At 43.2% G+C, this 14248-nt stretch overlaps 1 protein-coding gene across 17 annotated transcripts in view; it reads right to left on the bottom strand.

The window, feature by feature from the left end:
- ABI1 (abl interactor 1) overlaps positions 1-14248 on the bottom strand; it is an 80179-nt gene that overhangs the window by 2065 nt on the left and 63866 nt on the right. For 3 of the 17 annotated variants that reach the window (NM_001039281.3, XM_040680660.2, XM_046921862.1), the window contains 6 exons: positions 13645-13785; positions 11520-11620; positions 10674-10754; positions 8851-9027; positions 5974-6060; positions 1836-2021 (listed from right to left, as the gene is read on the bottom strand). In NM_001039281.3, the coding sequence (NP_001034370.3) occupies positions 1836-2021; positions 5974-6060; positions 8851-9027; positions 10674-10754; positions 11520-11620; positions 13645-13785 (773 nt within the window). The remainder of the gene's footprint in view (positions 1-1835; positions 2022-5973; positions 6061-8850; positions 9028-10673; positions 10755-11519; positions 11621-13644; positions 13786-14248) is intronic. The other 14 variants (XM_040680681.2, XM_040680703.2, XM_040680723.2 and 11 more) reach the window with 7 other exon arrangements.

Raw genomic sequence — 14248 nt, 5'->3', positions numbered from 1 at the left:
GTCTTGACCGCCTGTAAGCAGTGGGTGGTGACTGCATTGAATGCTCCAAAGCCTTACGGTGTGGGTAAGTACCGCTGGCTGTGCAACAGTGTACCGCAGTGCAACAGTGCGGGTGGCCACCTCAAAGCTGGATTATGAACTGGGTGGGTCTATGAACGTGGTGCTTGTTTCTGCTCTGACTGCCTCAAAGGCATTCAGTTCCCTGCATATCTTGACTAGAGAAAGCCTAAAGAAAAATCACCCTGTAGAAAAAGACCACTAGGAACAGTTTTTACACAGTAGCCCCTGCAACTGTACAGTGCATATTTCAGTGCATGACCATATATATAATCATCATAGAATTGCTCAACGATTCTGTGATGATGCACAACCTTGTAAACATAGCTGTACAGAAGTGAATTATTTCCTGCATTTGCTACAGAGTTTCTACACAATAATAAGCTTTGACATTACTTTTAAAGGGGCTGCAATGAGTTAAAGTTACTATAGGAAAAAGAACGAGGGAATTTTTAACAGCATTCACTTATTTTACGGTAGCTGCCTGGTAAACTCTCACTAACCTCCCACTTACTGTGTGCCATCAACAAAGCAGAGATCTCAGTGAGGAAAGACCACGTTGCCACCTGTGCTACTGGAATTACAGAATACTGCTACGAATACACAAACTTTGGACATCTCTGCCATCAGTCAATTTAATACATTTTAAGAATCCACTATTCTACGTGATGTATCATCCCAGAAACCTGAGTCTTACTGCCTGGCAACTGATGATGGAATATGTCAGTTCCTTACATCCCGTGAGTGCACCCCGCATGCAGTGCAGCCAGCAGTGAGGACGGAACACAGCAGCTCAACCGCCGCTGCCAAGACGGTACCACAGACGGTACCACATTTCGTGCACGTGACAGTACCAGCCAGAGCCTGAGAAAACTTGCAGCACTGCTGTTGACAAACTGGTCACTGTCCTAACAAAGACAGCTCTATGGGCAGGAAATCAGTTATTCATGGGAAAAAATGTTTATTATATGAGTTTATGTCTAAGCACAGTTACAGTCTGCTGATGCAGACTCACTGGTATGTCTCACAGACTCACAGAACGGTTTAGGTTGGAAGGCACCTAAAAGCCCATCCAGTTCCAACCCTTGCAATGTGCAGGGCTCTCACGCAGCAGCTTAGGCTGCCCAGGGCCCCATCCAACCCAGCCTCGAGCACCTCCAGGGACGGGGCACCCCCAACTCCCTGGGCAACCAGTGCCAGGGCCTCACCATCCTCTGAGTAAGAAAATTTCCTCCAAGCATCTAACCTAAATCTCCCCTCTTTCATTTTAAAACCATTCCTCCTTGTCCTGTCACTGTCTCCATGGATGCCTCACTACATTTCACAGCAAAAAAGTTTCATGGCCTGCTCTAGCTGGCTTTCCAGCTTGACTGGAAAGAGAACAGAGCATGGACCTCCTGGGCTTTGCGCAGCACCCTTTCCAGATGACTGCTCAGCAACCCTGAGGTAGCTGCAGATGCAGTCCAGCAGCTCAGCAAAGATGAAAAGCCACTGGATTCACATCTGCTTCTCATAACTGTTTTGCTGTGGTTTTTTTATCCCTTCATTCTAGAACGCTTGAAGATACTTTATAATGCTTGAGGATATTTTATATATCCTTCTTTAAAAGGATTATATTTTATCACATCAGGTGTAGCCACTGACAAACTAAGAACAGAATGCTTCGAGCTCTGGCTAGCAGGGACAGTGACTTTACATCAGACCAAGCTTAGTCATCCATCCCCTTCAGATACCATTAATCCCCGGTGCTGCAGGAACACAGTTGCAGCCCTTCCTACCTTTCTCTATGTAGTTCTTCGGTGCCCAGGCAGGATCTCCATCCGCATAGGGATCACTGTACTGCACAACAGCAGCCTCCTCGTCCTCGTAGTCCACGGGGGGTGGGGGTGGAGGTGGGGGGGAGTCATCGAACATTGGCATCTCGTCGGGGGGCGGCGGGGGGGGAGGAGTCGGGCTATCAGCAACTGGAAACGTTGGGAAAGTTTTTTTTACATGAAAACCAGCGTGCAGATATAAACAAACCTGAGGCTGTAGACTGTAAATAAAAGGGGAGGGGATGACAACACACACAGCATGCGCTATAATACCATGCACTGATTAGAAACAGAGGCTTTGTATTAACAGCTACGACACGCAGCTACGTTCGTTATTAGTGGTCAGATCTATGTAGAGATGCTACTAGAGTCAAAGCACATGCTGCAGCAGGGCATAAGCTGAACGCCAGCAGCGGGCAGCCCTGCTCGCCGGCCATGCTGAGGGCTGGCTGCAGCGGAAGCTATGGGAGCACTGCGAGCAGCACCCTCTGAGCCGGGCAGCAGCGGCTGCTGGCCAGCCAGCAGCACAATTCGTTCTGCACAAAGCCTTTGCCTGCACAGTCACTTTCATTTGCTTGTGAACACTGCTTCTTTGGACTCCTTCTACCAGAGCTAGCCCGAAGAGGGCAAAAAGATCTGGTACAGATGACAAAGAAGGGACAAGGCTGGGCTTCAGATTTACCCAAGTGGGAGAAAGCCAAGCGATCTTTCTGCGGAAGAAAAGCTTTGCACTGATCAGTATCCTGCAGACTGGCCTGTGTGTATGCACACATCTCCATGATTCGGTTAACAAATGGAAAACTACAACAGGCAGCTGCTGCTCTTTGGGAAAAAGTGCTCAAGGAATTAAGTGAATAATCCAAAATGTCAAATCCCTGCCCTGAGACTCTCCAATGAGCACAATTACAAGTTGCTTTGGGAAAAGGAAAAGAGAAAGGCATTATGGAACAAATCACTCTTCCAAATAGTTCTTAGTAACATTCATAGCAGCTGGCAGCACAGGGGGGAGAGAGATCTCAGTGCGAGACACCGAGCTGCCCATCTCATTCCCTGGGTCTGGGGCCACTACACACAAACCTGGGTGGAAGTTATTGTAAGGAACCATCACCGAGCTCAGCACTGCTGTATAGGCACACAGATTTAATGACAAACCATCTGAGAGTCTGCATATGAAACACAGACACAGGCTGAAATCCACTGCTCTGAGAGAGTGACTGAAAGAGCAGGGCATGTGCGCCAGAACACTGCTACCTTTAAGAAAGACAAGCTGGAAAGCAAGGAAAGAACACAGCACAGAGCAATGCTCTAACTATTGCCAGTTCCATTTGGTCACTTTAACGCCCTTCACTTCTGCCTGGCCACTACTAACCAGTAACTAACCTTTGGTCCTCAGCAACACAGCTCAGTGCAGTTCTCAAGTTCTAGCTGTGCCAGAGAGGCTGTGCTGTGATGGTGGAAGGCCACAGCCCCCCAAGGCGCTGCTGTCACCTCAATCACAGCTCCCCACGGTGCGGCTAGCCGAGCTCCGTGCCCCACAGCCTGGAGTCAGGAGGCGGCTGCCACTGTGTTAGCAATCCCTTTTCTATACAGAAACCCACTGATGTCACTTGGAGACAGACTAACAAAGTCTCTGTCCAACTGAGCGCTCTGTCTTGCCTGCATTACTGAGCAGCACTCACGGGCAGGCTTCCTTATTACACCACAGGCACATGACAGCACTATTTATTAATAAATGGGGTTTGTGTGCTCTTTTCAGCACATCTTTCACGAAATGTACTCCTACCCTTAGTATCCAGCTCCAGCCAGGAAAAGAAAAGTATTGAACAGCAATCCTTCGAGATGCTGAGAAATCCTTACCTTAATAAAGGCTGTATTTATTCAACAGTGAAGATGCTTATTTGACAAGAACAAAAGAGGGCAGGAAATGCGAGCGTGGAAGTGCCAACACACACCCTAACCAAAATGCTGTGCTCACACTGCGTGTTTTGTGGGAAACGTGTACAACAATTCAACATCACATTTACACAGGGGGAGAAAACAGAACAGAAAATCAGACAAGTGTCACCCCAGGGATGTGTCCCCACCTCCGGATTGTAACCTGGACGTTGCCTGGTTCTGAACTCAGCCAGGCAAAATCAGGAACAGCATTAATTTTTCTAGGGGAAAAAAGTGGCATACAGAAACACTCTAAATGAGGAAGGGTACAGGGACCAGACTTAACAAAGCTCCAAACTGAAGCATCTTCTCTAGCTTGTGTTCACATTCCTGTCGTTAAATGGGGCCCTGCAGACTCGTCTTTAACAGACCGGGTGTGAGAGTGCAGCAGCTGACAGCCAGTCGCTGGTCCCTGGACACACTGCTAAGCCTCTCTGCAGGAGACACCCACAGCTTGGGCACAGGGCGCAGGAAAAAAGAACAGGCCTTGAGCATTTTCTAATCCCTTGCCCTAGAAAAAGTCTGAAAGGAGTCCACGGCGTGCACAGAGGACGCTTTCTAAACCCACCAATCTTTATGAAAAGGAAAAAAAAAGACTTTTTCCATAAGAGACAAGCCTACCCATGTCTCTGTAACTCCACTCCCTGTGATTGTGCTGTAGAAAACAAGACAGATGAAGGTCCCCTGCAGCCAGTTCTGCTGAGTGTGTGCACAGCTGCCACATACACTCCCACCTCCGAAAGGAGGCAGCAGCAGCTCAAAGCCATACTCATTAGAGAACTTTCAAACCCCAGAGACTATTAAAGAAAGAAAATAAACAGGCCAACTCCTAGACCAGGTTTCAAGCTATTTTCTGCTGCAACCTCATTCACAAGCCAGCTTTAATTTTTGTTGTGACACAGACAAATAAGTCTGTCCCTTTCACCTCTGCTCTCCCAAGTGCTGTGTTATCTCCAGGAAGACAATATTTGGAACAATTCAGAAGCAGGTGTCAATTTTTTTCAAGTTTATCTGCAAGTGAAGACGTTTTGTACCTTTCATCTTTAGTACGTCCACCTCTACACTTCGCATTTTTGGGAAGGTATGTCAATTTTGTGGCATGCTGGTCTACATAAACACAATTCTTAGCATTCACCTAACGTAACACCAAAACACCTTCTTTCAGAATAGGAATCACAGAGATGCTTCTTACACCTGGGGAAATGCTCACGATATGAGCTCTAAGAAGCTCATATGGGAAGCTGCATAGCAGCACTGATTGGCGCTGAGGGCCCCCCAGCACATCTCAGAGCACCACTGCACAGTAACCATCCCTGAGATTCTAGCAGACTCCACCATGATTCCCGAACGCCTCAGAGGAACGTGCTATTTTATGCCCTACCTGCACTGTATTCTTTCTGTTGTTTACAAAACAACAACATTCTCCTGCAGCAAAGATGAACCCACAGCGGGAGCAAGACTTTACCCCTGCACTAGCATTCGGGATAGGAACACTCACCTGAAATAAATCGAGCAATAATGGTAAAAGCAGAGATAGCAGTGGAAAACAGATCACAGCCAGGGAGCATCTCTCACAAATCTATCCGCAGAGCTATGCTGCAAGCAGCTCAGTAGGGAAATCTGGCTACAGGACACAAAGCACTGGAGAATGAAAGGCGGGCGAGAGGAGAAATACCTCAGGAGCTCCTTTGTAATGGCATTAGATCATACGACTGCACATTTTCAATTGTCTGCGTGGCTCCCCAAAAACTATCGCAGCATTGGAGTCAATGATTGCACAGTACATATTTTGACAGTCTGCATAAGCCTTCTAATAAAAACTAATCAATTATCCCTACTGAAAAAGCCTCGGGCAGGATGATTCAACATGAAATTAATATTTTAATTAAGATACACTTCTACATTCAGATGAAGCAGATGCCACATATTTCACACCGTATTTCTCTAATAAATTTGCAGTTTGGAACTTAAATGGGTCAGTAATAATCATGCACATGTTATAAAATATTGACGAGTGTGCCCTTCAGCTCCAATAGCATATTGACACTACAACGCAAGATGGTATTAGCTTCTGGAAAAGGAAACAAAAGAGAGTCTGACTTGCCAGCCATGCATGCTAGAAGGAAGGAGGCTCTACCCTTTAATAGCTCAGCTTGTCCAAACTTACTGTTTTCCTGCACCCTGGCCACGAAGCCTGTGAGAGGTATCTGTGGAGTCAACTGAGGCATAGGGGGAGGGGGTGGAGCAATAGAAACTGGTAGCAAGGCACACACCAGATGGGGAAAGTCAAACGGACACAGGGGGAAAAAAAAAAAAGGAAACAAACAAAAGCAGCCGTCAGTAACGAGGACCACAAAACAAAGTACGTCAAGAACAACAAGAACACACACACAGAAGAACCTTCTTCAAGCTTGTGTTTCCAACGAGGCTGAATTCGTGGCAAGCCAATCGAGGCCCAAAAAGCAAAACCTGCCTGCATCCATCTGAGCACAAAGCAGAGCACAGCCCACAGCGGGGAGCTCCTGGGGTGTGCGCGGGGGGCTCAGGCAGCATGCAGCGCTGAGCTTCTCATTGTGCTCACAATTGCTCAGATCCAGGAGTTCTCTGAATAAAGTGTGCTGCCAGAAGAGGAGGCGGTGGTGAGAAGGATTCTGGACTCCTCCTCTACCATCAGAGCAGGGAGCTACATCAAATGCAGCAAAAGAGCACTGACACAGAGTAAAGACAGCGACTTTACAAAGGAAATGATGCTGTGATGTCAGTACTCGTACAGAGCACCTCCTGTAATTTTGCTGGGGACGGGGACAAGGGACAGCTCACAGCGTTGTTGTTCTGCATATAAAAAGGGATTTGCTGCTTGTTGGAAGGAAAATAGGTAGGTTTAGGGCTTAATGGTGTTTTACTGCAAGTTATTAAGCCCTCTGTGGTTAGAGGCACTCTGCAACTTAAGAACTGAGACGTTGTTAAGTGGCAAAGGCTTCTCGTTTCCCCTGAAGCACGGCCCTGCTCAGTGAGACACGAGATAGGAAACACTGAACCAGCACTCAGCCCCGCTGGGATGACAGCTGAGGTGTTCAGCTTTTCCCTCTGCACACAGCAGTGAGGCCTGGTGGCAGCGGGACGCGCCACATGAAGTATCGGTGCTGGTGGGACAGCAGTGAAGGTGGGGAGGAGGGAGAAAAAAGCAAACAAAAAAGAAAAAAGCAACAGAACATCAACTCATTTGTTTACAGTGCGCCTCTTCTCAGGAGAATTTCTCTTGCATCAAAACAGAGAATTCCTGCGAAGATGGGAATTCAGCAGCATAATCCAGTTGGAATCAAATTTGAAAGAGGTTCCATACTTCCAAGTAAGCAACAGTTTTAAATAAAGCCATGACTAAGATTAATGTTTGATGAATAAAAATGAAGCATTTAGTTCATTACAAAACTAATAATCAAATCAACTGAATGAGGGAAACAACCAATAAATGAGGGACAACAAACAGGTTTCTCACAAAATTGAAGTAAACATCTAAGAAAAAAACAGAATATTTGTTAGCATGAGAAGTAAAACCTTAAGGAAACGTGGAACCTAGATTTAATGTCAAGACAGTCGCATTAAAAAAATCACCAGTTACAGAAACAGAGAAAAAAAACAGTTTAAAGTAGAAAAAAATGGACCCATCGTCAAAATACTGTTCAAAAAAATTTTGACAAACAGTATTTTGAAAACACCAGAGATGTCAGACTGAGGAACAGCACCTGCATTTGAGCAAAAAATTGCTATGGAAAACTCCAAATGTTCAGAAATAGTGGTGTGCAGAGCATTCAAGGTGACTATTTCCAGAAGTCCTGTTTATTCATCAGAACACAACTGTTCGAGCAGGAGGGGGTTTCTGTCATTATGGAGAATTAATTTTGGGGAGCAGGAGTGTGGAAGAAAATGAAGAGTCAGTCTGAAAATTAGGAGTGGGAAAAAAAAAATAGATAGGTACTGTGCCTGCACAGAAAGACGTTCTTGGACTAATGTCGTACTTGTAAACCACTGAGAAAATGTTTCACCCTTATGTCTCAAATATTGTCTATGTATTCTTTCCTTAAGAATAAGTACACTATCAGGCAGCACTGGTCTGTAGAGATCATCAGTCCAAACACCAACTTTTATTTTTAAAGAAATATCAGTCTGAAGTTTAGAGTTGGCACAGCACTAGAAGCCATGCGAGCACAATCACTCCTCTACGTATATCTGGTCAAAATGATCCTTGCCATTGCCAGTAAGGAAGAATCTCAGCAAGGATAATTCTGACTGAAAACAGTAAGGAAATAGTCCCTGATCTAAACATAGCTTTCCTCCAAGATTCTACTAGATCCCTCTTTTGCAGGACTTTCTGCAGTCAACCTTGCTTGCCGTGTTCTGTGGTTAGGCAGAACCCTGCTGACTAACACCAGGCTCAGCTGCCCACCCCTCACTCATTTCCATCTCTACTATTGGTGTAAAAGCACAACGGAGCAACCTGTTCAAAGGAAAAGAGACTGAACTCTTCGTCCCTTCTCTAACAGTCAAGTTTAAAGTGAAGAACAAAAGAGAATTTTGGAGACAGAAATAGGATTTGAAAACAAGACAGAGACAGGGAGATACTGAGTAATGGGAAAAGCTTGTTTTATGAGCACTGTGCTCCGGTAGCACCCTCTCGCCACTAGTCCAGTAGTGGAGGAAGTGTGCTACAACCACATTAGGTCTCCTGCAAAAAAATCTGGTTTTAGTTTATGTTCTCCAAGCACACCTGAAATGCTAAGTATAATGTGCCCATAATTAGACAGGCAATCATCATAATTTCTCGTTGTGAGTAACAGCAAACAACTCAGGGGGGAAAAACAGTGAAATTGCATACAGTACAATCGCTGTACAGCTTAAAGAGTTTTTCTTGTTTGCTTTTCCTTCTATTTCAAGAAAGAAAGCAATAATCTTATTGATGCTCTTTGCAAATGAATTAAAATGCCATGCATGCTTTTACAATCATTTTGCTCAAAACAGTTTTTGATTTCAGAGCTCAGAAGCTTACTTGAATTTTGAGAATAAAGAGGCCCGCCATTAACATGAGGTTGAGCAGAAAATGGGGCAGTCACAGAAGGATTCCGTCTGTATGCACCAGAAGATGCTGAAGAAGTGGTAGAGTTGTGTCGCGAGATTTGCCTGGTCATTGTGCCATACTGGGAACCAGGAGCTGAACCCGGAGCAGCTGAAAAGCATTAGCCAGAGGAACCAAGGAAAAGACTTGAGCAGAGCATTACTTGGGATAGAATGCAGAAAACAGAAAAAGCCCAGAACCTGGGAATTATTTGACCACACATCACCAATAAATTAAGACAGTAACAGGAGATTAACAGAAGGCAAACATCCCTGTTATAATCAATAACGAGAAAACACACACAGGACGTAAAACAACATTCATATAAAGGGCATTTGAGAAATGCTGGTAACTACTTTGACAGTCTGGATGGGGCTGGAAACTCGGACCAGCTTCCAGCTCCTAAGCATATCTCAATAATTCTACATGCAATACCCTTTATTGAGAAGCGCACACAAAAAAATCACACATTCTGCTCAAAGCAAATGTTCTCCATTGTGAACCAAAATTAGTCTCCAATCAAATCTAAAAAATGCTCTAATAAAATAGTAAAATAAATGTCACGAGCTTCAGACACTTGGCACATTCACCAATCGTATTTGCTAGCAGTGCTTTTATACTCATGGAATTTGCACTTCTAATAGATCAGAATCACCAATACAGGCTGTCAGAAAGACATGTCACTCATTCTTCAAGATGGATACCCATTTGTACCTTCCCCATGCTTGCTGCACAAAAGCCAAGGTTAATAAAACAATTTAAGTTCTCTTTTTGCATTAACCTCTGACAGATAAATGAAAGCATCAAGCCTTGCAAACTAATGAATCTCAAACGTTGAGGTCACATGGATCAGTGCACAACTCCGCAATTTTTGAATGCAAAAATTGTTTTGCAATAAAATGTTCTGTGCTTTTAAATACATATGTATATATCTTATATAGCCAGATAAAAATATATACAAAATGCACACGCGCGGCACAGTGTGCGGTCAGAAGTTTGCAGTCCTGCAGTGCCATCCAAAGTCACTTTCGCTTAACACTTCAGTAAGAGAAAGTGCAAAGGGTTACGTGGGTCAAAGCCTCCAAAGCTGGTTTCATAACAAGATCTATGAATTTTGACCTCAGTCTGTGATAGGAAAGGGAGAGGTTTGTGTGGTTTTACACTTACTACTTTTAAATCCCTTCCCAACAGCTACATGTAATGTTTGAAGCATTTTTTCGAGATCTGTCGGCTTGTATCATAAAGTCTTCCAGTTTGGCATCTGCCTGCAGCATTACAGGATCAAACCCAAGCCACTGTGACAGCCACTTCTGCTTTTCAGTCACCTTTTTCCCACAGGATAGAATACATACATCACCCTACGCATCAGCTACCGTTTTTAAGTGAGAATGCAACCGTAGCAACTTAGTGTCAACTGCAAGAGTGATACAGCAGAATGGCAACGTTCCAGCTGATTTTGAGTTCTTTCAGATCGGACAGATTGGACCTCAGCTTTATTGGGAACAGAGATTTCAAGCAGCTAGCAGCTTTTTCTCCATACCTTGTACATTTACCTTCAGAGGCTTTAACCACAGGAAATTAGTGGAGATTAGATTTGTTTATAGGAAAAAAAAAATCACGCCAGAACTGATTTTTATGTTAAAATCATCTAGACCCCAGCACAGATGAAAAAACAGCTTCACTAAGTCCATTAGGAAGAGATGATTATTGATTATGCAGCGTGACTGCAATCACTTCAGCACTGACACAAGTCTCACCTATCAGACTGCCCATCGGGAGAGGTGGTGGCAGTGGTGGTGCTGGCGGGGCTCCAGGAGGAGGAGGAACAGAAATGTGTGCTAATAAAATAGTTTATATTCCCAATTAGGCCACGTATTTAAAAAGCAGGTAAGAAAGCAAGGGCACTTGATAGGCTTCCCAAATAAATACAAAAATTCAACTTGAGTAAACTGATACAAGCTCAGGCCCTAATCCTACAAAGGGTTCTGCATCTGCAGGTCTTTATTCCCACTTATTTCAATGGGAAGACAGATGATAGTAACATATATTCCAATTTGGACCAGTGCAGGATCAGAAACACCTGGGAAAGAGAAAGGAAAGCCTACACGTATGTAAGAAAGTGAACTAAGGAACAAATTCAACAGGTGCAATAGCAAAATTACATTGCACCAAAATTCCACTACTTCCTTGGAAAAGTTAACATAATGTGCTTACAAAAGTCACAAATAGTAAACAAGTGATAGAGATTTTTTATCACCAAGACAATCTTGCTAACAATAAATAAATAAATAAATAAATAAGGATTCTACACATTCCCACAGGTCATCATTCATAAAGACTAGAAAATATGCTTTAGACACTCAGAGATCCTGCATGGCTCTCTTTCACTGCTGTTCTATACACACCAGTTCTCCTGCTTCTCTCAGTGGTAGCTTAGCTACCAGACTGTAACAGAATAAATTGACAAGTCTGAACTCTACTACTGGCAGTTTTCTGTAGGTCATCTTCTGTATTTTATTTGAGGTAAAAATCTCTATTTACTTGTACAAACACAAGCAACTGACATTACAGCCTTAAGTTAACACTGGAAGAGTCCTTCCTACCTGGCCCAATGGTTGGCGGTGAAGGTGTAGGCACGGCAATGGGAATGCCAATACTGCTGCTGCCGCTATTCTCTCGACTGCCACTTCCTCCACTACTACCGCTATAAGAGAAAAACAGAAAAACACAAGTATTAGCACATATTTCTTACAAAAGTCTGTGTTGATAGCCATGTTTTCTGTGTGAACTCTGCTGGTCTAACTCAATTACAGATGGTCAAAAATCCACTATAAAAAGCCCTTGTCTCTACCTACAATCTCATATAGCTAATCAACTATGCAGGAAGCATCACACTCCTAATAAATGGAATTAGCTAAGCTGATGAACACCACTATGCATAAAATGTCTAATTACATGACTTCAAAAATAAAAAGGTAAGCAACCATACCAGTTTTAGGCAATGGAGTAACAACTGCAGGAATAGCTCAAGAGCCTTGCATTAATTAGAAGCAATAAGCTGGGGCTGGAAGAGTTCATGCCTAAACTACAAATAATTATTTAAAATTAATTATGCTATCAGCTGAAGGAACCTTTTCTCTACTTAGAATAGAGGCTTAGAATAAGTTTTTCCACTGAGAACAGCCACGATTATCCAAGCTGGGCAGGAGAAGGGAAGGAATAATTATCTGTATAGCCAATGCACCTTCTCACACACACATGCACACAATTTGTGTATGAGAAATTTGTTTCTAAGATAGTCTACAAGATAACACTACATGCAGGAGGCAATTTGTCTCAGTACTGTTCATATGTCGTAGGTCAGCAATACAGATTTTTACAGAACACACTCTTAGTGATCTACTGCAGAGACCAAAACATCTCTTTTCACAGAGGAATGAAAAAAGGAATCAAAGTTCAGACAACATCTGCCCTTACTCTTACCCGAGAACATTCCTTAGGCCAAGGCTTGAATTTACATGGATTAAATGGATAATATAAAGTGAACTAAGCAGTCAAGATGCCTTGAAGCCAAAACGCCATTACTTTCACCCATTCACGTTAATGATGAAGTACCCAGTGATTTTACAGTTTATTTACCATTCCTGGGTAGCTACAAATCATTCTAACATTTCTTAAGAAAATAATACTGTTACAGAAAGAGAATCTGTGATCTGAAATGGAAGCCAATATAATTCCTTCAAAATTAGTGTTCTGTATGCTGAAGACCTTGATCTTGTCACCATGGTTGCAGCTGACTTTCTAACTGCAGTCTACACAAAATACAGACCTTGTGAGACAAGAGTAGGGAGCACTCACAGGAGCCAGCTAAACAGATTAACAAGATCTTCACTGCATCCAGATTTAGACACTATTTAATTCTGACAGTATTTCATGAACAACGTGTCCAAAATACCCTCAATCCCTAATTAGTGACCAATTGTGTTTAATTGTCTATGGGGTGTTAAAAAAAAAATAAGGAAGCAGCTCTCTGAAAAATAACCTACCATTTTATTTTTAGCTACTCTGAACTCTTTTGTCTGCTTTTTTTTCCTGCAGTTTTGAAAGTTCTGATACCGTCAAACTGAGGAAACCAAACTCACTCAAGAGGCTCGAAGAAAAATCTTGCAATTTGAGAACAAATTTACATGATAAAAAAAAGAACAAAGTACACACAGATACCTTTCTCTCCTCAGGACACACTACTCTTTCATCAAAATCCTCCAGCATGTGGAAACAATTGGCTAATGCCAACACCTGCTTTGTGAGTAAGCTTTACATTCCACTTCTATCATGCAAGCACTGATTACAGGCATTAAGTTTTAGCCAAAAGAAAGCAATCAGCTCTTTCAGACTACCTTCATCACAGTGTATAATCAAGAGAATTTCCCCTTTGCAACTAGTGGACTTGAAAATAACAACAAAAAAACTATTCCATAAAGCGTAACTGCATTTTAGGCAAAGGTTAGCAAGGCAGCTTTTAACCCAGTACAGTAGGACTCATCACTACTTGACTTCTCAACCGCATAAGTTTTGAAGGTTTGCTTATTTTGGGGAAAAAAGCACCACAGAACAAAACAAATGGAGTCTGTGCTGCCAACAGCACTAAGCTTCAAAGCTTTTCTGTGACTTTCAGTAAGCAGCAGCGTGCCAGGCAGGAAGGAGTGTGAGTGAGAAAAAACACTCTACCTGTGTGTTCTTGGTCTCTGGTTCAAGGAAGCTGTTCTCCCCGGGCTGTGCTGGCTGCCCAGTCTGGCAGGACTGGTCATGTAATCATTAGGGACCGTTGGTGGTTTGACTGGCTCCAGGGTTTTGTAAGGAGTATTTCGCCTGGTTAAGAGAAAAAGATTCGAAGACAGAAAGATAAACAATCAGTAGATTAAAAGGATAACTGCATGAAGTAGCGAAGCCACTTGTTTTCTTCCGTTTTCACATGACACCACAGTGGCCCACATTAGAGTATATTAAACAAATTCCACCAGGGAGAGGTGGTGAAATCACCTTCAACTCTCCAAAGTGCTCTTGCGTAGAAAGATCCACACAAGTTGGCCTAGAGCACAAACCTATTAAAAAAGCCTAAGCTAAATACATCACCAAAAATATATGCTTTGAACTCCATACCATACAGCAGTTACACCTGTACCATATCCCAGGGTTATCTTTTAATACACTGCATGTGAGCAATTCTTTCCCTTTTAACAACGTCTTCTTTCTCCCTCTCCCCTCCAAATGCTTAACCATCCTAAAAGCATTCTTGGCTGAAGGTATTCAACTCATTAAGACAGGAGTAAGT

This window comes from Gallus gallus, chromosome 2 (assembly GCF_016699485.2).
Source record: "Gallus gallus isolate bGalGal1 chromosome 2, bGalGal1.mat.broiler.GRCg7b, whole genome shotgun sequence".
Taxonomy (NCBI): Eukaryota; Metazoa; Chordata; class Aves; order Galliformes; family Phasianidae; genus Gallus; species Gallus gallus.
Note: the sequence above shows the minus strand (reverse complement) of the source record. Positions and strands in the feature narration are given on the sequence as shown.